Source organism: Aricia agestis, chromosome 7 (genome assembly GCF_905147365.1).
Source record: "Aricia agestis chromosome 7, ilAriAges1.1, whole genome shotgun sequence".
Classification (NCBI taxonomy): Eukaryota; Metazoa; Arthropoda; class Insecta; order Lepidoptera; family Lycaenidae; genus Aricia; species Aricia agestis.
The window spans coordinates 13,572,023-13,599,305 of record NC_056412.1 but is presented as its reverse complement, the minus strand read 5'-3'; the positions used below and the strand labels follow the sequence as shown (position 1 = coordinate 13,599,305).

The following is a 27,283-nucleotide window of genomic DNA, read 5'->3' as shown; positions in this document are numbered from 1 at the left end:
TCCCGTTACCTGTAGCTTAAATAAGAAAATAAACGCAACAGACATCTGTGAATTTCTCCAGTTAAGGTTAAAGTTAAAGCTAAAGGACGTCATATTTAACCATAACCATAACTTTAACCTAAACTTTAACTTTAACCACGCCTCTGGTGCAACCCAACCTTAAGAACTTAAGACTATGCCTGATTCAACAATTTTAATGCGACATGCAGTTTACCATTCCTTGTTTGCTTAAAAATAGTATGATCATGAATTAATGTCAATGCTGCCGGGTTGATATTGAGAATACATTTTTTATTTTGATAGAGACAGACTGGATCGAACAAGAAACGAAGCTGTATAAATGTGGAAATAAATAGTAAAATTGAGGTAAAAACCATGTAAAAACTAATAAAATATACGTATTTGTTTCTGATTATGTAGACATTTTGACTTTCTTCATTGTTACTCGTCACATATTTTATTACATAACATTTATCATGACATGACAATCAGACTCCTACCTAAAGTTAATTTCATACAAAAATTAAGTTCTTGCAATATTGTCTACAATTGTCTATAATAAGTCTTAAATATTCCATATCTTAGAGTTATGACCTCATAATTATAGTACTTAATAAATTAGTGTTAATAAGAATATTCTTCTTATTTCGTATGACACATTAATATGACTTCTGGATTATGAAGTTATGAGGGATAGAAGATATAACGTAGTGGAATAAGTAGATTAAAGAACAAAAGATAAGCGAAGACTCTACAATTACCCCCTTACTAATAAACGTATAAGCTTTACTATAAAACGTATAAGCTTTGAATACAGTGTTTTATTCCTGTCACACAAGTGACATTTTAATTGGATTGAAGAAGACAAAACACTGTATAACTATTCAAAACTTATACAGCGTTTATTAGTAAGGGGGTTATTCTATAATCAATTATTCTATAATCTCACTTTTTATTAATGTTTACTGTACTCTTGTAATGCCTGGTTTCCGAGGTTTTTCAACAGGAGTTTATGTACTCACTACTCACTAGCGCCTTTGACTTGATGACATAATAATTTAACAACGCTGTGGAAGACATAAACTAGTATAGTATATAGAAAGAGACTTTGACTACACTAGAAGTTGGAGGATTTCGGCATAGACTATTAAGTATAGAGTTTATAGTTCCTACAGACCGCTGTGTTTAAATGTAGTCAAAGCTTCAAACGATTGTGCAAGCAAACGCCGAACTAGCAATGTTGCCAAAACGCGTAAAGTTACCACTGTTTAATCTCAGTCAGGAAACTGAAACGATTAATGAAGCGACATTGTCATTAAGTGCGCATTTCCGTTGCGCTAAAATTGGCTTATCGTGCGGAAACCGTAAATTTTTCGGAATAAAAGTATCTCCATACTAAACACTTTTTTCCATACTTTCAGTAAAATCGGTTCAGTGGTTTGGGCGTGAAGAGGTAAGAGACAGACAGACTTTCGTATTTATAAAATTAATATGGATTAAAGGGGCGACTAACCCTAAAGTGTCGATTTTATAATTCATTTATATACTTAAAAATAAGCCCCGAATTGTTTCATTTTCTAAAATTAGATGCTACATTATATTTCCGAGAATTCGATCTGAGCAAAAACACGATATCTTAAAATTTTCTCGATAGAAAAAAATCACAAATATGCATCTAATTTTCACGAATTTTTCATTTATTGTCATAACCGCGCATTGAACTAAGTTAATATTTTAACACATTGTATAATATTCTATCATTGAGAGATCGACCTAGCGGATTTTTTAAATGTTGTATATTTATCGAGTTATTGAGAAAAACTAATTTGGCGATAATCCGTATCGTCCTTTTTCACCTGGCATATTATGAAAGACGGGCGTGAGTGTGAAGAGAGGACGATGTTTGATTTTTTGGGTTAGTCGCCCTCCTAAGAAGATGTTTCCCGTCATGTAGCGCAGAAACATTTTTCTATCGTTCAGGAACCGTATAGTTATCCTGGATAAAACTATCCTATGTGCTTTCGCGGAAATTACGGACCTGAACGTATCTCTACTTATACAAGGGCGAGTAACCCAAAAAACCAAACATCGTCCTTCTCTCTTTAGACCGCCCGTCTTTCATATGCCAGGTGAAAAAGGAATCATCGCCAAGTTAGTTTTTTCTTAATTACCTACTCGATAAAATATACAACATTTTAAAAATCCGCTAGGTCAGTGTCTCAATGATAGAATTGTATGCAAATTATACAATGTATTTTAATATTTACTTAGTTTAATGCGTGAAAATTAGATGCATTTTTGTGATTTTTTTCTATCGAGAAAATTTCAAGATATCGTGTTTTCGCTCAGATCAAATTCTTAGAAATATAATGTAGTATCTATGTTTAGAAAATGAAACAATTCGGGGCTTATTTTCAAGTATAAAAATAAATTATAAAATCGTCAATTTTGGGTCAGTCGCCATCTTTCTTTTTCATTTCAAACTACTGGCAAACTTTCACATGCACTTGTTTTGTTGAAAACACTTAAACATGTCAAGTTGCCCGTTTCAGATATTTTGATAATTAAAAACTTCAAACCTCTTCGTTAACGTCGATCGTTATTATGCAAGCCACGCAGTATTCTTAACGAATCTCTAGAGATACATTGCGGTCTATAAAAACCTGTTTTCAGATAATCTGGCCTCTTAAGCCTCACGCTAATACGATCTGAAAAATCTAGGGCGAAATTGCAACGTAATTTTTAGCTGTTGTTGGTTTTTTTTTTCAAAAAGATTAAGTTAGGGTGCAGATGAATTTCTCGCAGCAATTTAATTAAAAACCCTATACGATATTTGGACGCTGTGAAGCATTCGTGTACTAACCCACATAAAATTATGTATTGAGTTATGAATGCAGTTATGTTCTTTAGATGATTAAGAACAAGACTGAATTCAAAATTTTACAACAAAAAAAAATTGTGGGTTTAGAGCGACCGCAGACTTATAATTTCAAGTTGGCCGACTATCGTTATACATTACTAAATTGCGTAGTTTCACAATTTAATTGGAAAACTTTTTAATTGTGGGTAATCGGAGTCCAATTTTTTAGGTGTACAATTTAGTTGGTAGAATGTGCTCTGATAAGTCTCATATCTGATGAGCTCTCATAAGTAGCAATGGCTATAATTGGTTATTGAGATTTAGTTGGCCAACTTGAAATTGTAAGTCTGCGGTCGCTTTTAGGATACTAAGGTCCGTATAAATAGTCAGTACTCAAGATGCATCTCGGTCTCAAGACACAGTTGAGGCTCTGTGATTGGTTGGCTGTCAAAATTTGGACCAATTACAGAGCCGAACCGCGTCTTGACACCGGATCGCATCTTAAGTACTGACTATTTATACGGGCCTAACACTTAACAGCGACCATATTTTGATCCAGGATACTTAACAAAGTTTTTAAACCTTCTTTTTTACATTTCCTACATTGTCTACACTTAAGACTCTGCAGTTGCATTAATTCTGCTCAGTCGTCAAGCCAATTAAAAAACCTCTATAGTTTGGCTCAAATCATTTTCAATCTTTCGGCTATTCTTTTAGCCTTTTGAGTATTCGACCTTTGGTTGGGTTTGGCTTCGGTACTCAAATCCCATTCGTCTGTAAACGGGGGACAAAGACAGATGCGGGTGCATTGTGTCTACGATTTTAATCCCTATTGTGAGGCTCTTCGCATTCTGACTAGACAGTAGACATATTATGTATGCGTTGTGCACTTGTCATATATATCTTGATATCTGTCCTAGGTAGACCTTTGGTCATACCGGTCAGCTACCGGTCCATATTATAATATACGGCTTAGACTAGTTTCTGTTGAGGTCTAAACCCATGTCCACACTCTTACGAACCGGGTCCCTCTCGTAGCATAAAAAGGGTTTCTTTTGACAGATGAGTAGACAATTATTGTGACAGATTAATAAGGCATTTGTATCATGTTGTCCCAAAATTATGTCAAATGAAATTTTTCATATCTCTACTGTAACCATGTACTTTAGTCAGCTGGGCTCAATCGGTCCTATCTTCGGGGTTTTTACTTGAAGAACTTTATCAAAACCAGTGATATTTATATTTTAGTTATACAATATTATGATAGGATGAGAATTACTCCTTCATTATCACTATTTTGTTCAACTTTTAAGTTTTCGCCTTAGCTTGTCTCTGCTGCGTTTAATATTTTCCGATAACAATATTATCTCTACGTAAATCATTTTAGCTGTTAAATAATTACAGCTGATTAATAAAATATTACTTTATTGTATCTTCATAATTTTAAGATTTATTTTAAGGATTAAACTAAAGTATTCTAAGGAAACGCGAAGTAGTGCAGAACCATTGAGTAATACTTAAGTCGGCGCTTTTGTTCAGAGAACGTGCGAAGTGGCTACTTAGCTAAACGAGCTAGACGGAAACCAGGAAATAGGAGCATAATAGCCTTTGCATTTAGGTTCATATTTAAACACTGCAATGCTTTAAAAAATAGATATTTGCAGACCTAAATAATTTGATTCTGATTGGTTTTAGTGATTTCACAAAATGAATATTTTAATTTAGTGATAATCGATAACAAATTATGACGGTTCATTAAAAACTTTGGGTACAAGCAGAAACAAAGGTTTCGCCCCATTTCGAAATATTTTTGGCGCCATTACTTACTACTGGAACTGATCCTATCATATGACCACCATATTTCTATTACTCCAACAAAGACATAAGGATCTGACCGACATTCCAGACCCACTATCGCACTACGGAACTGACCAACTACCAAAGACAAAAAACTCATACTTTTTGGATGGCTTCGGCTGCACACACTTGAGCTCCATCTCCTTATTGGCGGTGTTGTGTTTCTCGGCGATGGCCACATCGGAGCCCTGCTGCCGCTGGCCGACCGGCAGGGTCGCCATGTTGTCCACCTCCACCTCCACCGTCGCCACCTTCACTTCAGCCTCCGTGGGGTGCTTATCCTTCCCCATCACTTCACATGGGAACTTCTTTCCGGGATAAAGAGGGTCCGGGAGGGTAAAGGTGCGGCCCCGAACGGTGTCAGCAGCCCGAGTGCGCCGCGAGTTGCGCGCTACTGGAAGCTGCGCAGCTCGCGGTAGGGTCGCCACTCCCTAATTGAGGGAATTTTCGCCCCCTAAATGAGGGTCGTTATTGCAAGGGCTCAGTTGCAATTGAAAATCGATAGTGCAGTGTTCTTTTGTTGGAGTTTAGCTTTGATTGTTTTGATTTTAGGTGGATGTTCATTCAGATTTTCTCTGATTCGTTTTTTTTTACAATTCTTGACATTGGTAAAGAGCAAGAGATTTAAAGGTCAAAAATATTTATTTGATTCTCCGTTTTATAATTTTGAAATAAAAAAAGTATAAGGAGTTCTAATAAAAATCGGTTTACAAGTGAAACGGTTAAATGTCACATGAACCTTAAATATATTTAAGTACGAAAAAAATCCATATAACAAAGCCTAAAACTATGATAATCAGTAACCAAAAACAATTAAAAAAAAAACTCCCAATAACTTTTGACATCCCTAAATCTGGCAGCACGCGGTCGATAGAGAGTAGAGACGCGTCCCCGACGCGGAGCGCCGCGGGAGGCTGCGGGAGGCTGCGCGAGCGACCCACTGACCCGGCCCTGCCCGAGCACAGCCCAAAAACCTTCACGTAAACATACGTGTGTCACAGCCCTAATTCACTTAACTACGATCTTACGTGACAACCCTGATAGGACTACAATACAATGTAATACAGTACAATATAATGCATCGGTGCATACACGATCATTGACCCGAATTAGACAATCTCCAAAATAGCCGAAATAGCGGTCAAACCAAAATAGTCTGTTTTAGAGCTTTCAACGGCCGTAGTGCGCGAGAAAGGCGGAAGAGAATTTTTGTTGATTGTCCTAATTGCTCGTTAAAATTAAATGAGTCCAATTTCAATAGTATTATTGATTGGTTAGCTGTTTGACGGTAGCCAATAAAAATACTATGAAGTAGATAAACTTCTGTCAAACAACTGCAAAAACATAACTTCCGGGCATTAGACAAATATTGGTCCAAAAATGCTCTACTTAAAATATTAAATTATTCAGATAGGTATTTAGGAGAAAACGAACAAAAATTAATATTAATAAATTGATATTACAAATCACAGTCACAAAAAGGTATTTCTATTAAAAAATACCATAACATGGAAATAAATACCAAAACACAATGTGAAACTTTTCCGCGTACTAATATTGAAGCTTATTTCCATTTCCATTAACTAGACCAAAATAGCTTTTGTTTTTGGTATTGGACGGCTTTCAGCTTTTGTATTAAAAGCTTTCCAGGGATATCTTTATTGTATTTTAAACTAAAAATACTAGTTTTTCGATGTACTTTTAACGCTCTCAATAGTATAAAAACGTCCACTCTAAGCAATAAGCAAGGTAAGTTCGGACACAAGGTAAGTCCGGCTAATTCAATTCATCACTCAATTAGTCAGTGTTTTTTTTTTTGCCTGGTGCTACGGTCCTATACGACATGCTACACTGCAATCGCAAACTGTAGTACCGTACCGTAACTGTAGTTCAATTCAGCGTTAACTTGAATTATCCGGAAATATCCTGTGTCCGAACTTAAGGGAGCGACTAACCCTAAAGTGACGATTCTATAATTCATTTTTATACTTGAAAATAAGCTCCGAATTGTTTAATTTTCTAAAATTAGATACGACATTATATTTCCGAGAATTCGATCTGAGCAAAAACACGATATCTTAAAATTTTCTCGATAGAAAAAAAAATCACAAAGATGCATCTAATTTTCACGAATTTTTCATTTATTGCCGTAACCGTGCATTGAACTAAGTTAATATTCTATCATTGAGAGATCGACCGAGCGGATTTTTTAAATGTCGTATATTTATCGAGTTATTGAGAAAAAACTAATTTGGCGATGAATCCGCGTCGTCCTTTTTCACCTGGCATATGAAAGACGGGCGTGAGTGCGAAGAGAGAAGGACGATGTTTTATTTTTTGGGTTAGTCGCCCTCTTAAGCTTCGGCCAAATCTACGCGACCAAAGCGTCGACTGCGAAGCGGGAGCGTCTGCAACACGGGGCGTTCGCGTCGGCAGAGCGGGAATAATCTACGGTTTCGCACCGTAGTCGCACAGGTGTGCACACCAGTTTCACGTGACGTGGCACGTGACAGACATGGCAGACGCTTCTGTCCCGCGTCCCGCTCTGGTCCCCCGTTACTGACGAGTAGGTTTGGCCGAAGCCTAACCCTGATTAACTATAACTTACAATTTACTGGATTTCCCTACGATCCAAAAAACATTATCAATTATAACATATTATTTTGCGCATTAATTTTATTTTTATAGATGGATTTACTTAACTAGAAATTAATAATATTAAATATTATACCTACACACGTTTTCAATTTAATTTTCAACCTAAATACCGTGGAGACAAGGTTGAAATATAATTTGAGTGCACATTGCATTAAAAATAACAAAATTAACAAGCTCTCAGCCGAGTTATGACATTATGAGTTTCAAAATCCCCTGACGGAATTAGCACGATTAGATGTGACACGCTATGTCTCATGTGAGCGCTAATACCTCAACTTGATACTACTAATACAATATATTCTGTGCCTCAACTGTAAACAGATTAATAAAAGTAAAAGCCTGTTTATTGCACAATCTTATCACATTATCACACTAATGAAATATGCGAAAGTTTGTATGTTTGTTACCTCTTCACGCCCAAACCGCTGAACCGGTTTTGCTGAAATTTGGTATAGAGATATTTGTAGTCCCGGGAAAGGATATAGGATACTTTTCATCTCGAAAAAATTGTACGGTTTCCGAGCGATAAAAGAATTTTGGCGCAACGGAGTCGCGGGAGTCATCTAGTCGCCTATAGTTATCTATTTATTATATTACGTATGCTTACGTATGCTTTATACGTGTTAGAGCCATGCTTCGGCACGAATGGGCCAGCTCGACCAGATAAATACCACGTTCTCACAGAAAACCGGCGTGAAACAGCGCTTGCGCTGTGTTTCGCCGTGTGAGTGAGTTTACCGGAGGCCCAATCCCCTAACCCCTACCCTATTCCCTTCCCTACCCTCAACTATTCCCTTCCCTTCCCTTCCCTACCCTCCGCTATTACCCTATTCCCTCTTAAAAGGCCGGCAACGCACTTGCAGCTCTTCTGATGCTGCGAGTATTCATGGGCGACGGAAGTTGCTTTCCATCAGGTGACCCGTTTGCTCGTTTGCCCCCTTATTTCATTAAAAAAAAAAATTAAGGGCCTGTTTCACCACTTCCTGATAAGGCTATCCACCACTTAACTTGACAGATGAGGTATGGGGAATCTGTCAAAAAAGCTGTGAATAGCCTATTCGGCACTTTATCAGAAAGTACACTAAAGTTGTTATATAAAAGTTGCATATATTAAGGAGCGTGTTCTACTAATTTCCGAAACGGAACGCAGCCTGCGTTTACAACAAACTGACTGTCAGTAACCGAAAGTGAAAGAACGTTAGGTAGTTTTTAGGGTTCCGTAGCGGGTAGCCAAATGGCAAAAAACGGAATCCTTATAGATTCGTCATGTCTGTCTGTCTGTTCGTCTGTATGTCACAGCCACTTTTCTCCGAAACTATAAGAGCTATACTATTGAAACTTGGTAAGTAGATGTAGTCTGTGAACCGCATTAAGATTTTGATACAAAAATGGAAAATTTATTATTTTTTATTTCCATACATCCACGTAGTTCATTAATTGCGTAGGTATACTGAACCAGCTTTCAATGACAAGCCCAGTAACTCATTTATACTGTGGTTCAGGTGAGTAAATTAATATGTCCCAGTTTGAATCATGATTATCTCGAGTTTAATCCCAGCCTGGCCTTTGTTAGGAAACGTTTCCGGGCTTAATTAAAAAGTCAAGGCTCAATTACGAAGTGCATTAAGCTTTTGGCGGACTTCCAAAAGGAGCGGAACTTTGGCTTTTTAAGAAAGGAGCAGATAGATTGTCCAAATGAACCTTTAGAATATTACTATAAGTACTAGCAACATTGAGTCAAAAGTGGATTTTCTTTTTATAAATTAAACTATCGAATCGAGTGACAGTCAGCCGAACTCCTCGACCGATTTTAATGTTTTCGTGCTTAGCGGCCGTACGTTTGAGAATCACCTAACATCTACCCAAAATAACAAACTTAGGTAGGTATATGTCAAAAATACTTTGGCCGGGTCAGATAATATATCTATGTATTTATTTAAGAGTAAACGTTCCTATAAATTATTATTATGCTACTATAGTTAGCTCAAAAATATTAATATATATTTTATTAAATTGATCAATACGGCGAAAAAGGTTTGATAATGCCTGAAAATATTTCGTAAAGTGTTCGTAGAGTTTGTTCGGAAGTGACCCTAATCGTCTTTGTCAATATTGTATTAACAATATATTACTTCCTTGTTATCGCCACCCGTATCATACTTTAAGTTGGACAGAAGCCCATAAAGATTATGACAGGTCGAGTTTATCTTTTCAATAGTGTAGTTGATTAGTTGGCGTTTTGGTTTCAGCCAATTAAAAGCGTTAGAAAAAATTTTAGAAAACAGGCATTAGTAATATTTGGTCATTTTTAAGCATATTTGTGTCCTAACCTAACCCACAATTTTTTTGTTGAATTTTGAATGCAGTCTTGTTCTAAATAATCTAAAAACATATTAAGTTCTGCATTCGTAATACAATACGTAATTTTTTGTGGGCTAATACACGAATGCTTAACAGCGTCCAATTTTAACACTTAGTTCTGTCTTTCAAAGACTTATAAGTCTGTCAAAAAAGTGATGAAATTATGTTGCCACTTTTCAACCACTTTTAATTTCTTCACTTTTTTGACAGACTATTACTTCATTTTTTAAATATTAACCCTCTTAATCACTTAATTAATATTAGGTAGCGTATAAACTAACTTAAAGGTTCGCTGTCTTCGCCAAAATTTAAGCTCGACAAAACGTTTTAAGCAAGGGAGAGCCATGCTTCGGCACGAATGGACCAGCTCGACCGGAGAAATACCACGCTCTCACAGAAAACCGGCGTGAAACAGCGTTTGCGCTGTGTTTCGCCGAGTGAGTGAGTTTACCGGAGGCCCAATCCCCTACCCTATTCCCTTCCCTACCCTCCCCTATTCCCTTCCCATCCCATCCTTACCCTCCCCTATTACCCTATTCCCTCTTAAAAGGCCGGCAACGCACCTGCAGCTCTTCTGATGCTGCGAGTGTCCATGGGCGACGGATGTTGCTTTCCATCAGGTGACCCGTTTGCTCGTTTGCCCCCTTATTTCATATAAAAATAAAAATAAAACACAGGCAGATCCTATATATTATACATTATATAAGTATCCTGTATTTTTTTTTTGCCTTTTTAATATTTTTATTAGAAATATAGTAAATATTAAGATTTTTTTTCGCATTTAATAATATACCGAACCAAGTTGCGTACATAATAAATGTAATTAAATATTTATTACTTGGATTAATTCTAATGTTCTCGATGACATAAGGCTTGGCCTGTAATTACCACGATTGTTAATATATTATCTGGAGTCATGTTACGTGCGTTATTATTTAGGCCACTCACGTATCTATGACAATAAACACTAAAGTAAGGTCTGGTCTAATAATCTAGACTCTAAGGGGCAGTTCACATTGTAACGGAACGTGTCGACGCGATCTTTATTTATTGCATTCGAAATAGGCAGCCCGACTGCGAGAGCGGTAAGACAGTCAATCCAAAGTGTGTCTTCTTGTAAAATTAATAGAGTTCAGTTCCGATGGCTCATGTCAAAATGCATTGCATTGCACCAACGCGTTTTGTTGTATTGTGGGCTGACCCTTAGCGATAAGCCAGTGAAAGCCTTAATTGAGAGAATAAAGATCTTTAAACCTAAACCTGAAACTATTGTGGACGATGCGTTTTTGCGACGGTCACTAGATGATAGGCGGTTTGATCATTCAGGTGGGTGCTGACCACTACTGACCACTGTTACAAGGTGGTGGCTAGTAGGTTTAGACGTACTATGGGCGCCACGTAACCGCTTCGCCCATAGAGTGTGACTAGGACTTAAATAAAGGCAAATACTCAATAGGTTTAATCGATTGGGCGTTCAGTGGATGTGCTTTATGACCACTTCCTTCCTTTTATTTATTAAATTGTCTATTGAAGTTTTGTGTCCTTTCTTTGTCCCCCATGGTTTAATAGGTCAATTTATGACCAAACAAACTGATTGTGAACACTTTTCACTAACATTGTACCTAGTGGATGTTGTTTTCTTTATTATTTTACTCTTATTCTCTTACCTACTTGTTCTTGATTAATCATATTAGTTATTTAACTAAACTTCTTAAGTTTTATTAAATTATAATTAATTCCTAGCGTTAAAATACGTTTAAAAATAATTAATCACGTTTTTATACAAGTCTATTATAACAAGTACCTAAGTAAAATGTATTTTTTTTAAAAACAATACTTCTTTCGATGGATCTATTCGATCTTCATTAAAGTATTCAAAGGCTAGAGTCTAGACTCTAGAATTAAGATGAAAGTAAAAAAAATATCAAGCAGTAAAAGTGATCTTAATTGGCCTCTTGAAGTGCTAACTGGCAGCTTAAAGTTACAGCACAGGTTACAGTTAAAATTATTCGCAGAAAAATGCTACGGCTACGGCTATATTCAACGATGGATTTTTTAAACTTTTGTACTTTTAAGCGAATATTTTGAATGATATTAATAATAACTACAATCCATATATACATACCTAAATAGAAATGGATTTTCAATTTTGTTTGTCTCGCTAAAACTAGGCAACTTCTGAACCGATTTGGCTAATTGTAGTCTTGAAATATTCGTAGAAGTCAAGATTTAGAACTTTATAATAGCAGAAAAGTGATATGAACTTTGTATCACTTTTCTTCTATTATTTTATGTAAGTTCAACAGGTCATCTAGTGGCGTATAAAACGAGGTAGTTTTTTTTTTTTTTTTTATTATAAAATTGTGGCCGTCTATGGACTGTTCGTCCATATCCTTTTTTTGTTATTTTATTATTTAGATTTTTCGCACCAAGGATAACTGAAATAATATTATGAATTTTAATTAATTGTGGTCCATCACGCCATGGACACTTTTTTTTTTTTTTTAACATAAGTAATCTATATTTATATATATACTTAGTAGAATAGACTATAATATATTATACATATAATAAATAAATATATATTTATTGTTTTATAAATTACTAATAATAATAATATGTTTTGAACGGTGAGGTCCCAGTCGGTGTGGCGGCCAGTAGGTCCGACATTTTCCGATTTCCTTAGATTTTATGCTGCTCCACCCTTTGCCTTTAGATGTTGTGACATTGGCTTGGTGGAGAGGGGTCACTCAAGCTGGGTGGAGTTTCTAGGGTGTTAAAAAGATATCGTTCTGTGTCGAATCTACCCGCCATGTGGCTTAGGACTTTATCGTTCCTGTCTTTTATACTTAGCCATTTTTATGTTATAATCTCTTATGTGTTCGGTTGACACCTCCGTGGCTCTTTTTATGAAGCTTGCCACAGCGTCTCCATCAGTGTCAGTGTAATAGACACAGGTGTTAGTGTGCCGGGATATGGCTACAACTGCATGAGGAACGCTGTCATGGATTGCCAGCTTTCGGGACTTGGTCTGTATGATGATCACCGAGGGACTCGTTAATCCCTGAGCTTCATGGATTGTGAGGACGCGAGAGTCCGTTCCCGATCCATAGCCTGTATTAGTGAGGGCTGCTTTCTCCTCTTGTGTGTGGACAAGATACAGGGTATTTAGATTGGTTTTAGGTATTCTCGCTCCTGTATACTTCATTAGCTTTAGGGACCGTACAATTTCCTTCGATGAATAGATGTTATTATAGACCATGCTTAAGGCGTATGCCACATCCATAGGGCTCCTGTGTGTGCAAGACAACTCCTGGGTGATGCTGGTTACCAGGTTTGGACGAGTGTAATTAAGTTTAAAGAGGTTTTCACGCTCTATAAACGGGAGTTGGTTAATATCTCCAATGAGGATGACATCGTTGGCGCCTGTTAACTGATTCAAAAAAAAAACTTAACTGATTCAAAACGAGGTAGTTTATGTAACGACTGAAGTTTACGTGACTCAAGTGCTACAACGTTGGAGCTTTAAGCAATAGAGTGGTGTTATACCAGCTTTACTCAGAAATAACATGTTTCCAACGCGGGAATCGAACCCACGACCTCCGAGTCAAGAGCCGCGCTCTATACCTCTAGACCACGGAGGCGTTTACTCCTACATACACCTAATGTTACTAGCAGACCACTGGAATGGAGAGACTTGGACGACCAATAAACACAGTTAGCATTTTGGCCACCGCAACCGTTTTTGACGGCATACGTCATCTTCTTCACGGAAAACTATTACTAGGAGCGCCACATACGCCTGATGCAGCTAGACGTCGATAATTTACATACGACAATATACGAGGAGAGGCGAGGCGCGTCACGTCATTACGCGTCGCGCCTCGCCTCGCCTCGTCACGTTGCGGTCTGAATTGACCCTGACAAGTAACATGTACAAACTTAAAGTGAAAACCTCACCTCTAAGTTCGTAACTAAAACTTTTATATATGATATCAAAAAATTAATACCATTACTTGCCGTTAGGGGCGCTGTTTCAATTACATACAAATAAGGTTGTTTGATATTCTATTTGCCACCAGATGCCGCTATGTAGCCTTAGGGTAGATCGTGTCAAATAGACTTATTATCGTGACATGGAACAGCTATATCGTGACATATTATGACAGCAGTTTGACACGATAGACCCTTCGCTATGAAACCTTAGAGCCCCCCAGACTGCAGACTTTCTATCGACGGATAGTTTGGTCGGATTGGGTAGTTCGCGCGCACACCACGCCAACTTATAAGTTGGGTTGGTGGTGAGTGCGCAGACTAGACAACAGTCGGCCGATTGTTCTCGCACGATTCCATTCACAGCTATAGATTTAGCATCGGCCTACCAGTTTGCCGATGGTTATGTTTGAAGGCAATCGCATAGCCCATTTATTATCAGCCGACTCGGAATCGTTGTAATATGCGCACTTCCATACAGCTTCATACTGATCAAGAGCTACACCAAACTATCGGACGATAGAAAGTCTGCAGTCTGCAGTCCTATTTCAATTCAATTCAAAAGAAGCAGTGAACTGTCTGTTGTTGGCTACTCACTTGGCATTCTTGGGTTTGGTTTCGGGCTGGCAGCAGACGCGGTACCGCAACACGTCGGGCGTCAACGCGTCGGTCTCCTCCGCCGGCGGCTCGCACTCGTCGGCGACGAGCGGCGCGCGCGCCGGCGAGGTGTGGGACCCGTACCCGTCGGAATTCAGCTGCAAAACGGAATATGGTTCAAATATGGGAGAATATGATAAGTATAGAACGACATTATGAGTAATGACACTCCTGGACCCTGCGAATTGCGCATTGTGAATCAGAATTCACAATGCGCAATTCGACTCGGATTCGGAAACTTCATCACGCGACATCCAATAAAGGCTCGCCGCGCTAGGCATTGACCAATGACCGCACTGTAAAGTTTCCGAATCCGTGTCGAATGGGAGTCGTGAATCGCAGTGCTGATCCCACCATTAGAGCCCCAGCATACTGCAGACTTTTAGTCGGCCTATAGTTTAGTCGAACGCTTAATCAGTATGAAGGTGTTTAATAGAGGTGCGCGCAATAAACGATTAATTAGTATCGGCCGATAAAAATCTGTACATTTCATTCAAATCTACATAAAACCTAATTCGTTTTGGGTAGTCTTTGGGGCTTTTAGGCTGATTTTAGTGTCGCGCTGTGCGCTCGCTAGCCGTCGGCACTAACACCAAAACTTAAGAAATATGAACGCTGACGAAAACGCTTCCTACGATTCAGACATCGAGATGTCTGAATCGTAGGAAGCGTTTTTGTCAGCGTCACCGTCGCGTCATCAGCTATTAAAGTAGCATAGCTGTGTCTTGAGCTGCTGGCTACGGATGGCAGAGTTCGTCGCGCTTGCGATGCGAGCACCGATAAGAGGCGCCGAAGGCAAGCAAGGGTCCGGGCACTGGCTTTTTTTAGGACTACCAGCACCCTGGGCGCCGAAAAAATCTCGCCCAGGGCCCTGGTGGCTGGTAGTGCTAAAACCGGCACTGCTGGGCTCTACTTAACTTAATGAAAATGTAACTATAAGGTTATGTTAAACCAGTTCACCATTTATAAAACTACACGTATGGTTAACTTTCCGCCATATAATCTCGCCCATAAAGAAGAATAATTTCTTTGGAGTATTGATGATTATAATATTATGAAAATTAAATTCTTTAAGGTTGGGTTGCACAAGAGGCGTGGTTAAAGTTAAAGTTATGGTCAAAGTTATGGTTATGGAAAATTTAACTTTATCCTTAACTTTGACCACAGAATTTGACAGAAGAAGTTGCTGGTCCGACAAGGCTTTATTCTTATAAAAAAAGACGTGGGCGGGGGCACTGCTGGTAAAGGAGAACAGCTGTCAAGAATGGCGTTTTTGTATGATGACAGCGTTAATTCATTTTTTCCCCACGTACATTTAAAGCCTTGTCGAGCTCTTGGTTATGGTTAAATATGGCGTCTTGATGGCGTCCACTTTTAACTTTAACCAAATATAAAAAAATAAAGTTATATCTAGTTAAAGTTACGTTATAGTTAAAGTAAGTTGGTGCAACCCACCCTTAGAGACATGCTTTGATGAATGTCAGTGATTCACTTACAAGTATATTTTAAGGGCTCTTTGTATGGAAGTGGTATCGTGTACTACAAACCTTTTATGGGATTTGGGTTAAGTGTACTTAAATTCATTCGCAAAACATGTAGAGTCAACTGATATACGTTGCCTCGTACATATTTCGCTATGTAATTAACCTTGAACTTCGTAATAAATTTAAAATTATAATATTGTAGTAATACATAATTTGACCAAAAGCGTAATTCCAAAAGTTCTTAAAAATTGATGGCACAATATTTTGTTTTTATAAAATTAGGGGTCAAACGAGCAAGTCGGGTCACCAGATGTACAATTGTACAACTACCATCGCCCATGGACACTCGTAAAAACAGAAGAGTTGCAAGTGTATTGCTGGCCTTTTAAAAGGGAATACGCCCTTTTATTAAAGGTTATCTTGTAATGGTCAGGAAGTACTGCTAGCGCCATCCAGTTCATTCTAGAATTTAACTAAAACGCACAGTGGAAGACTGCCACTCATCAAGGTAATGAGGATGGTATATTTTTCGCGTGGAACTCAGTTGCAGAAAGCATGATATCTGTACTAAACTTAACCTATAGTGCAAGGACGCGTCTTAAGCATTTGATCAATTATTATCATTGTAGGTTAGGTTAATTTTGTCTCTACATGCTACAGACTGATAAAATATAGTAATTATTTCATTAGGTAATATTAACATTTACAAGTTTTTTTTTTATTTACCCACATTTTAGTATTGTTATTTTTTATTAATTTATGCCTTTGTAGCCATTTTCCATTTTTAGCATTTTATTAACCTTTAATTAACCCTTTTACGTTGTCGTTATTAAATTTCATTTCAAAAAACTATGATAAGTATCATGAAGTTCTCACTTTTCATTTCACATGAGTTTTTCTTTTTAGTTTATTCATTCGCGCTGGCAATAAACGCCAGCGTTTTAATTACAACTGAGTTATTGGAAAAGTTGCATAAAAACTGTCGGAATGCAATCCATTGTGATTGTATTGGATGAAATCCGTTTTTACTTTAAAAACTCAGAATATCAGATAACTTACCAACAGCGTAATTATCTGCTAAGTGCTATTTAAGTCAACATAAGACGTTAAGTACTTGTTTCTGAAATCTGTGTTAACTGTTAAGTACCTACTACATCAATTATGTGCAAACGGGGAAAATTACTATGCCATCTTAGCGCAATTAATAATGTAATTTTTTACTTGAATATTTAAAACAATAAATTAATTTCACTAAACAAAAACGTAATTTTTTAAATTTGAAAATCGAGCACCTGGCCAGCAAAAATAGCCGTTAAAAAAAATATACGCGTTTGACGTTGACTCTACTTCGTCCCTTTCGTCATTTAAAAAGTTTACCTTGACGATTGTCGGGACCTGGGTGTCAGGCTCCGGCGGCAGAGGCCGGTCCTTGTCTATTCTCTCTACACTGTCCACAGGCGCGCCCAGCAGCCGCTCCTTCATCTCGTGGATGTAGGGGCAACGCTGCATCGCGATGTAGAACTCGCGAACGCGCACCTGGAAATAAAAAAAAACATAACGTCAAAATCCTTCTCCCCGTTAAAAAAAACAATAGCAAGTAAATTGTAAAATTGTTTCAAAAGTATTTCTAGTTTAATAATGAATGGCTCATCGCACAGATCGCACAGCAGAAAGCACTTTTTCACACTGCAATTTTAATTTAAGCCCGTCGACAAACTGCTTTGCAGTCTGGCGGGCTATAATAATTAGAATATGGAAAAATAATTCGGTTTGAATAAAGATTTTTATTATTATTTTATTATTATTACACGTTGGGTAAGGTAAGGTTAGGCATATTGATTGCTAATGGCCGATTTACACGGGTGACTAAAGCCGCACGATTTACGACCGTGCAAATACTCAGTCGCAAGCGATCGCTTGCTGCGAATGCTACTGTTGACTGGTGACTTGCCGGGTGACTAAAATCGACCCGTTAGTCACCCGTGTAAATGGGGTGACGATTCGACTTGGACAAGCGATTCGACTGGTGACTTGCCGGGTGACTAAAATCGACCCGTTAGTCACCCGTGTAAATCGACCATAAGTTATCATAGACGTGGGAAAGCCATGCTTCGGCACGAATGGGCCATCTCGACCGGAGAAATACACACACTCACAGAAAACCGGCGTGAAACAGCGCTTGCGCTGTGTTTCGCCAAGTGAGTGAGTTTACCGGAGGCCCAATCCCTTACCCTATTCCCTTCCCTACCCTCCCCTATTCCCTTCTCTTCCCATCCTTACCCTCCCCTATTACCAAATTCCCTCTTAAAAGGCCGGCAACGCACCTGCAGCTCTTCTGATGATGCGAGTGTCCATGGGCGACAGAAGTTGCTTTCCATCAGGTGACCCATTTGCTCGTTTGCCCCCTTATTTCATTAAAAAAAGAAGTCGATCGTGGGCAATCATAGACGAGTATGCTTATCTACTTGTTCGAATTCGCTTGTGTTAGACGTTGGTCTATCATTGGCTAATTACGTAGAGCGGTCATAAAAGTTAACACCTCATTTTCTAACGGATTCACTTTTACGTACATGAAAATGCGTAAAATGTTACTTACGTACGAGAGTACGTAACGTAAATGTTTATTATTATCTGACTTTGACATGCTCTAGAATGCTAATGTTAGTTGGCAATTATTGGCGTCATGGCGCTTACAAACAAACAAACAATACTATGCATTGCCACAGGTCAACGACCGATTTCGGCCATATTGACTTTTCCAAATACAAACATGACCATGTTTGACGTGGTGCGTGACCATAAAAAACTCTTTCTCCGATAAGAAAGTGAACATGATAGAACCACAGATATAGTAGGGCATAATTTATACAACTGAACTGCTAGAGCCCAGTTTTTTAAGAATTATTTTGACAAGATTATATTAATTCAACAACTTTGATTGTCTAACGACTTTTGTATTGTTCCTCTTTCCTGCTGCTAATATGCGGCAGGAAAGAAGCCAATCATAACGCTTTTAAATACATGAATTCCTGCCAAAAATATTCAGAATATAGGCATTAACGGAGCTTTCGGCAATTAAATTATTAGTTATTTTTAAAACATTTAAATTACTGTCAAAATGAGACCATTGTAGTATTTCCCACCTTTTACTTATCTATATATATAAAAATCAATTGCTGTTCGTTAGTCTCGCTAAAACTCGAGAACGGCTGAACGGATTTATCTTATCTTGGTCTTGAATTATTCGTGGAGGTCTAGGGAAGGTTTAAAAGGTGAGAAAAATTCGAATAATTGCCGGGAAAATCCTCAAAACAGCATTTTTCTATTTCCCATATAAACGTTTTCTAAATAAAATGGAGAGTCAATTTGTAATTTATTACCGCTGCATAAAGTTCAAATTCGCGTGCGCGTTGGAGGACCTAATATCGCGTTCTGAAACTCAACAAAAGTGAAAGTGAATCGCGAACGCGACAAAATTGCATAGTCTCAAAATACATAGTACATAAATAAACACAATTTTAGCTAACTTCAGTTGTTACTCTGTCCGATTATTTTTTTATTTTAGCTAACTTAAGTTGTTACTCTGTCCGATTATTTTTTTAATAAGACTATATAGAAATCGAAAGATAAATCTATATATATAAAAATCAATTGCTGTTCGTTAGTCTCGCTAAAACTCGAGAACGGCTGAACGGATTTATCTTATCTTGGCCAATTTTGATGAAATTTTTTGTGTGTGTTCGTGGAGATTCGAGAATGGTTTAGATTTACAGTTTGGTCTACTGGAAAATGTTTTTTCAATTAATTTCTTATTTATAAGGAGTTGTTGATTTTGGAATGTTTTACATTAGATCCGGCGGACGGCGCTATCATCGCATTCAATATTATTCTATTTCAATTTTAGTTTGTCCTAACAGATGGTGCTACGATTAATTTGAAAAAAATTTTGTTATTCAATTCATGTGCTGATTAAAATATTAAATAAATAACACATAGGCTACAATTTTAACCGACTTTCAAAATGGGGGAGGTGTTATGTTCGTTTTCTTATATTCAACGATTACTCCGCCGTTGGTTAACCGATTTTCAAAATTTTTCTTTTGGTATATAGGGTATCATCCCAATTTGGTATTATATTCAGAAAAGTGATGATCTGATGAAGGATCCGTAAGTAATCGAGGGAACTCCTCAAAACTTATAGGGAAACATATGGTGACTTCGGTTTCGTGAGAAGTATTCTAAGCATATGCTACCAACAAGTAAGATTTTGCACCGAGATATACCTGGTATACTGTGGTTCGGAAGGTGCTGAGAGAATTCCTGATTCTTTATAGATACAAGTTTGGGAGTTTCGGCGTTGTTTTAAGAACAGAAAGCATATGCTACTATGCAAATTACATTCTTCATCATCATCATCATCATCATCACTACCATATCATAGTCTTTTAGATCGAGACTCGAGTTTGTCAAGCGATAATTAAAAAAAATCTATATCTACCTAATATTATAAACCTGAAGAGTATGTTTGCTTGAACGCGTCAATCTCAGAAACTACAGGTCCGATTTAAAAACTTATCTCAGTGTTAGATAGATCATTTATCGAGTAAGACTCATCATTTATCGAGAAGGTTATATTATATTATTACTCTAAGACTAATACGACAGAAGAAACTCAGGAAAATGTGGGAAAAACGGGGGAAATATTTTTTATGGGAAAATGTACCTACGGATTCTGTAAAATTTCTAATTTACGCGGGCGAAGCCGCGCGGGACATCTAGTTTTATTATAAAATTATCGTATTATATTACCTAATGTATGGCATTTACAATACTCTTATTATTATGTATCACCCGGTTTCAACAGCTTTTGATACAGTCAAAAGCTGTTGAAACCGGGTGATACATAACTCCCACACATAAATTGATTGACATAATAATATTATGTTCCCATCCTCTTATTCATTCTACCTCCATCACGTTGACAATTCCAGTTAACGAAGAATAGGAACACGCGAAAATAGGAACAATATCAACAAACTTGCCGCTAAACCAGTTCCAAAAGATCGGCTAGACCACCTTAAAAATACGTTTAAAGCTTCTTCACATCAAGCCATGATTGTCACCATGATTGCAAAACTACCGGTGCAACATTTTCAACCTGATCCCATAGCCAACAGTCAACACGTTTTCTTTATCCCTTCTTTATAGAATGGCCAATCAAAATGTATGGAAGTGACATGACCTGAGTCAATGTTGACTTCATATTATTATCGAACGCTTATGTCAATTCCATACATTTTGATCGGCGATTCTATAAAGAAGCGATAAAGAAAACGTGTTAGCTATGGGACCTGGGCCTCTATCATGAGCTCTTAAATCCATTCTTTTTACGTCCTTATCTGACTGTATAAGGACGTAAAGTGAATGGATTTAAGAGCTCATAATAGGGCCCCTGGCATCTTTTAAAAACCTTTTGATATAATATCGTAATTCATAACATATTTAATAGCAATTATAAAACAGCCAAGTTTTTGTGAGGAGAAACGATCTAGAACACCGGGACAGTTCCATCCGCTTCTGTATATGGGATAATTGCTTCCATACTAACACTTCTCGATCGCTAGATAGAGTTCGACGAAAATGTCAATATAGCAATGATTATAATACTATATCATTACAAAGTATACTATGGTATGTACATAGTTATACTAGCTAAAAGCCGAGTTTTGTGAGGGCTCGCGTCGTCCTTGACTGACTGATGATAATTGATAACACATCTACATAAAAATAATAATTATGTTAAAGCACAAATCAATAGGCGTGATAGTTTTTCCGTAAATTGTACCACAAAATGTTCAGGTTGTGGCATATACTAGGGCTCGGTTCGCTCGCACTTATAATTAGTAAGAAAATGAGTTATTTAAAAATAATTTCCCATTTTTCATTCCGCTGCGCACTGGAAAAAATTTCTTTTAGACGTGCCGTTTTGTATATTCCTTCTTTCTGAATCATTTATATGTACCAAAAGCCTTTGAATTTAAACTTTTAAAATTTTTTGCATAAAATCAGGCAATATAGTTATTTATTGTCATAAAAAGTAACCTTAATAATAAGTCCTCGAGGCCAAAACTTCTGTCGAACTTAGAGAGATAGTGAGTCCTGCAGAGTCCAGACAGAAACTTTCATCAAAAGAGAGAGTTTCCATCGATAATATTAATGAATGATTTCAAGAATTTATACTATACTATCGTAAATTTTGTAACTACTATAATAAACTATACTACATACCACAATGTACCTAGTAATAAAAGTTAATGGTAAAGTTTACTACTTACTACAATCTACCTAGTAATGTGGTTCCTAGTAGCTAATAGAGATTTTAAAGTTGATACGTGCTAGGGTAGGGCCGCTTTAAAATGCATGAAGGCGCATTGTCATTGCGTGTTGTAGGAATCGATCGAATCAGGTCATTGGGTTGAGCTAACGAGCGGCGGGGAACCTGATACTGAGCATCAACTGTGACTGCCATACGATATGTTGCAAAACTTAAGCTCAAAACTAGTGTGTTACGATGCAATCGATAGGATATGATTTCATTGAAAGAACGCGTACTTAATCAAAATTAATTCAACAATGATTAATTGTTGTTGACTATTTCTTTGCACCATCATTTATCGAGCGGGAACCGTACATTCTCAGAATAAAAACTATCCCGTGTCCTTTCCCGGGACTCAATGTACCTCGATAAAATTACATGCAGTCAGTTTCACCGATTTAAGGGTGAACAAGTAACAGACAGACATACACACGTTTGCTAATACCAATTAATAATTTTGTAATAACTATTACTAGTACATAATAAATAATTATTAGTTGGTTTGATCAAATTGGTGTGTAAAAGTAGTACAACAGTAAGCTTCTATTTGCCGATTAGAAATCTGAGTGGGATTAGAATAGTCGGTGGATGTAATGTGAGTTTAAGATATTAAGTCCGCTTAAACTAAGGCTTAGGGCTAGGCTCTAGCACTCTTTATAGTATAGCATTGGTATAATGTAATATACATGGCATATTGGCATATTGTCGAAGCCAAAAAGCGTACTACCAGAGTGCTAAGCCAAAATACATTCGCCAGTTTTGATAGAAAAGTTAGATGTCGAAAATGAATTATGGGACTTATCGCATTGCTAATCTCTGAAAGACTCCTTAGAAATGGGTTGTTTTGGTTCATCATATCATCTTATCATATTTTTTACATATTATGTTTTGTTATCACGTGTATGCCATAGTATCGATATAGTCATAGACCATAACACCAATCACAGGACTACATAGTCCCAAAAAATGTCCGGTAAATACAATATAAAAGAAATAATTCATGGTTCATAACGTGGGGAGACCAGCCATAACATTTGTTGATGTCTGACATAGTTATCCCAAAAATGGCCCCATAAAATTCCTACGTGAACAAATACGTCATGATGACACACAATGACACGAAACGAAAGCCGATTGACACGAGGCATTACAAACAATTAAACTTTCAGTGTGCATTCTCACTCTTTTTATGGCGTATCTCGAGTTCTTACACACGCCTTTTGTGAATAAATACAAGAATAATTATTCCTATACATAATACAAAGTAAGAGAAGTTACGTAGGTGAGTGAAAAGTTTAAGTAATATTTTATTTCAATACTAAGGGCATGTTTCACCAATTTCTGATAAGTGTCGAATAGGCTATCCACAACTTATCTGACAGATACTCCTTACTCTATCTGTCAAATAAGTGTCAGATAGCTTAATCGACACCTATCAGGTGTCGATTAAGCATCAATCATCAGAAAGTGGTGAAACAGGTCCTAAAAATGTAACTCGCAATTTCATTTAATAGGCGAAAGCCATAATCTGTTTCCAGATAAAAACTATGCTTCATGGACTTTTCTTCAAGATTAGTAGAGCGATTTCGGCGTGAAACAGTCGTGGAAAGTTACAAGGGATAGATACAAGCTGTTCTGAAGTTTTAGAAGCTATTATAACAATAAAATCTGCTTGAACTTTAAAGTAGGGTTAGGGGTAGTCAAAACACTAATTGTTCAATAGGAAACAAACTTCAAAGTACTTGACTTGTTTATTACGTTTAATGTAGCTGTTCCACATAAAATATGACGAATATCTAGACCTCATTTATAGTTTTGATTCATATTATACGTAAAGGTGACATTCCGATCTTTTCCCCAAGCGACGGCGACGGCCAAAAATTCAAATAAAATGCAATTTTATAGCATAGGCAGGCATATATTATAGGCCATAGGCTATTATTATTGCAGCGGCTCTTGACTCGGAGGTCGTGGGTTCGATTCACGCGTTGGAAACATGTTATTTCCAAGTTTGGTTAGGACAATGCAGGCTGATCACCTGATTGTCTGACAAGTGACAAGTAAGATGATCCATGCGTCGGATGGGCATGTAAAAAGTCGGTCCTGCGCCTGATCTCTCGCCGGTCGTGTCGATCTTCCGTCCCACTGGGTTATGAGAGTAAAGGAGTAGGGAGTGCTCTTGTGTACTGCGCACACACTTGGGCACTATAAAATTACTCCTGCGTAGCTGGCCTGGTTTCAATGAACCCGGTGTGGAAGCTTTTAGGTTCTATCGTACCCGCAACTCTGTCTTAAGCGAGGACTGAGGAGCGGAGCACTATGGGGTTTTAGTGCGTAGAGTACTCACTACGCCGAAGTCCCACATACCCCAGCCGATATTCCTAATTCGCCGGGAATACGTAAAGCAACCCCGTGTTAAAAAAAGTAAATGAAACCTATAGCCTAGAATCTAGATCATAAAGTGGAATTTTATTTGATTTTTTGTTAGTCGCGGTTGCTTGCCGCGTTCTTTGAAACGGTACCTTTATAGCGATTTCAGTTTTATATGAATACAAAAAGTAGTTGGCGCGAAGCCAGTTCTCTCGGCTATGATCAATGTGTGACACCGTATAATGTCGGTGTTTAAATAATGTTTAATGACCTAGATTGGGGCTAAAAAAGTACAGCCTTGTGTGTAATGAGGCGTTGTTGTGTCAACACCCGAAATACGGACACGTTTACGAAAGGACATCTAAAATTATGTGAGCTTTAAAGCTTAATTTTAGAGTGCCAGTGATAGCTTACAATTTACAAACATACAGTCAACGCAAACTTAATATTTTGACAATGTTAAACACCTCCATCATGGGTATCGTAGACACAATAGATTTTCTATTGTTATGCGACAGCCGGCTGCCGCTTGGGGATTGATGGGTTAGTTTACGGAATATTATGCAAAGGTCGGAGCAGATAAGAGCAATATTGTCTAATAAATAGCTATAATATTAATATGATGGTTACTTGCGCACCGGCTACGTTCCATCAAATGTTTTTAAATTTATGATGGGTAAGGTTGACTCTCCAAATTGTGCATTATGTGGAACACCTGAACATGTACAACATGTATTGGAGTGTGGTCGGGGCGAATCCCGACGTAGTAGCCTCGGTGATGGTCTTTTAGGAAATATAGGAGTCCGTAATAGTTTTCTAGCCACACCTAATTCAAGGGAAGCCCGTATCCTACTAGACATATATCGACGCCCCCACCGAATAATCAGACAATGTGCTATTGTGGGGTTTTTGCTGTTATGGCATCTAGAAGTCAAAATACATCATGCGATTTTTGGCATCTAGAAGTCAAAATACATCATGTGATTTTTTTCAGAATTTTTCTGTGGATATTTACAAAGATATAAAAAATTATGTGTTTATTCCATAACAATATTTAAAATTGTATTTTACACCAAAAACTGGGCAATAGGCTATTGCGAAAAAATATGTCAAAATGATTTGACGATAAACGGCTATTGCATGATTATTCGGGTAAATACATTGCTGCCTACTGCACACTTCCACTCCTGCACATCTCACTTTCACACTCCTTCCACTCAGGTAGCCACTGATCACCCGCCTCAGGTTCCCCAGACACCTAATTTCAGCTAACCGAACCTTTACAGCTGGCCACCAAGCATTGTCGAAGGCCCCCTCTGTGTCCAGCGATACCACAACAGAAATTTTCTCCTTCTCTCTCTTCTTTCTGATGTGGTTCACTCACCTTCTTCGGTGCACCTTTGGGGCATAAAGGCATATTGGTTGGGTTTTATTTTGGACAACTTGTAGAATCTGAGTCGGACGACCATCATATCGCGGTGATCATCTCAGTCCACTCACCTCCAGACTCTAGTCTTAAAACAGCATCAGATCAGTCATCGCAGAGGTTTACACAGAACCAAAGAGTCAGGAATAGTCAGACTTTTGTTCTGTCCCTGGCTAGCTTTTTTGGATGTCTTAGTCGTTATAGACGTAAGAATGACCAGCGGACGTTTTGTAAGACATCAAGTGGTAAAGTCCTTTTCATTCCAAACATTCGTTAAATTATGTACATTGCTCATATTTTTATTTTATACCTTACGGTTATTGTAGGAATCAGTTTTTTTCAGTTTTCAGGATATATAATCATATTCTGTTTCGATTTTTGTAATCCACTTGCGAGTTTTCTCACAAACAAGGATATATGGGCATTGGGCAATACTTGCTACAAAATAAACTAATCGTGACCGACCGGTAAGCAGCGAGATCTGTTACAAATATACAAGAACGTATTTAGAAATTTTCTTCTTTCGCAAAGACTCCTAAGAAGTGCTTAAAACTGTCGGGACCCAATTCAGTATTTAATTAGGAATGCGATTGCTAGCTACTAAAAGATATGCTGTTATAGTGTGTTGTGTGAATATTATATTGTATTGTATTGTAACTTGAGAAGTTTTTATCATAGTTTTGATCCTGATTACATTGAACTGTATTACGATGTAGGTAGAAGTCGACGATTAAAGCACCGTCATATAAGAAAGGCCTATGATGCTCTCGGAAGACTGTCTAAAGCAATTTCCTGCCATTCTCATTCATTTTATTAGACTACAATATGATACTGATTATTGTGACACCAACTCTGGTGTCGATGAGGATTATGATTAACATAATTAACTGCAATGATTATAAGTACTAATGAAATGATAAAGCCAGTCTCCAGAGTGTATTTTTTTGAACCTAGAGCTGTTTTGATTGCAAGAATGTCATTTATATCATCAAATGATGAATGTATTTAAACAAAAATACATATTATTTTTATTTTACCTATAGTAGATAATCATTGAAATACACAACAATGACTATAATTATAAAGTGTACAATATCTTTTAATTACCGAATAGTAAAGTAATAGGTGTTTACCAATATTCTTGTCTCAAACAATTTCCCCGAATAATATTACAATGAGATATTATATGTGCATTTTATTGTAGTCGAAACACAAAATTACCCGAATAATCATGCAATAGA

General features: G+C 37.4%; 1 protein-coding gene across 7 annotated transcripts in view; it reads right to left on the bottom strand.

The window, feature by feature from the left end:
* LOC121728541 (proton channel OtopLc-like) overlaps positions 1-27,283 on the bottom strand; it is a 69,954-nt gene that overhangs the window by 7,326 nt on the left and 35,345 nt on the right. For 6 of the 7 annotated variants that reach the window (XM_042116700.1, XM_042116703.1, XM_042116702.1 and 3 more), the window contains exons 2-3: positions 17,248-17,406; positions 14,327-14,484 (exon numbers count right to left, since the gene is read on the bottom strand). In XM_042116700.1, the coding sequence (XP_041972634.1) occupies positions 14,327-14,484; positions 17,248-17,379 (290 nt within the window). In that variant the 5' untranslated portion in view covers positions 17,380-17,406. Of the gene's footprint in view, positions 1-4,819; positions 5,076-14,326; positions 14,485-17,247; positions 17,407-27,283 lie in introns of those variants that run through there. The other variant, XM_042116706.1, reaches the window with a different exon arrangement.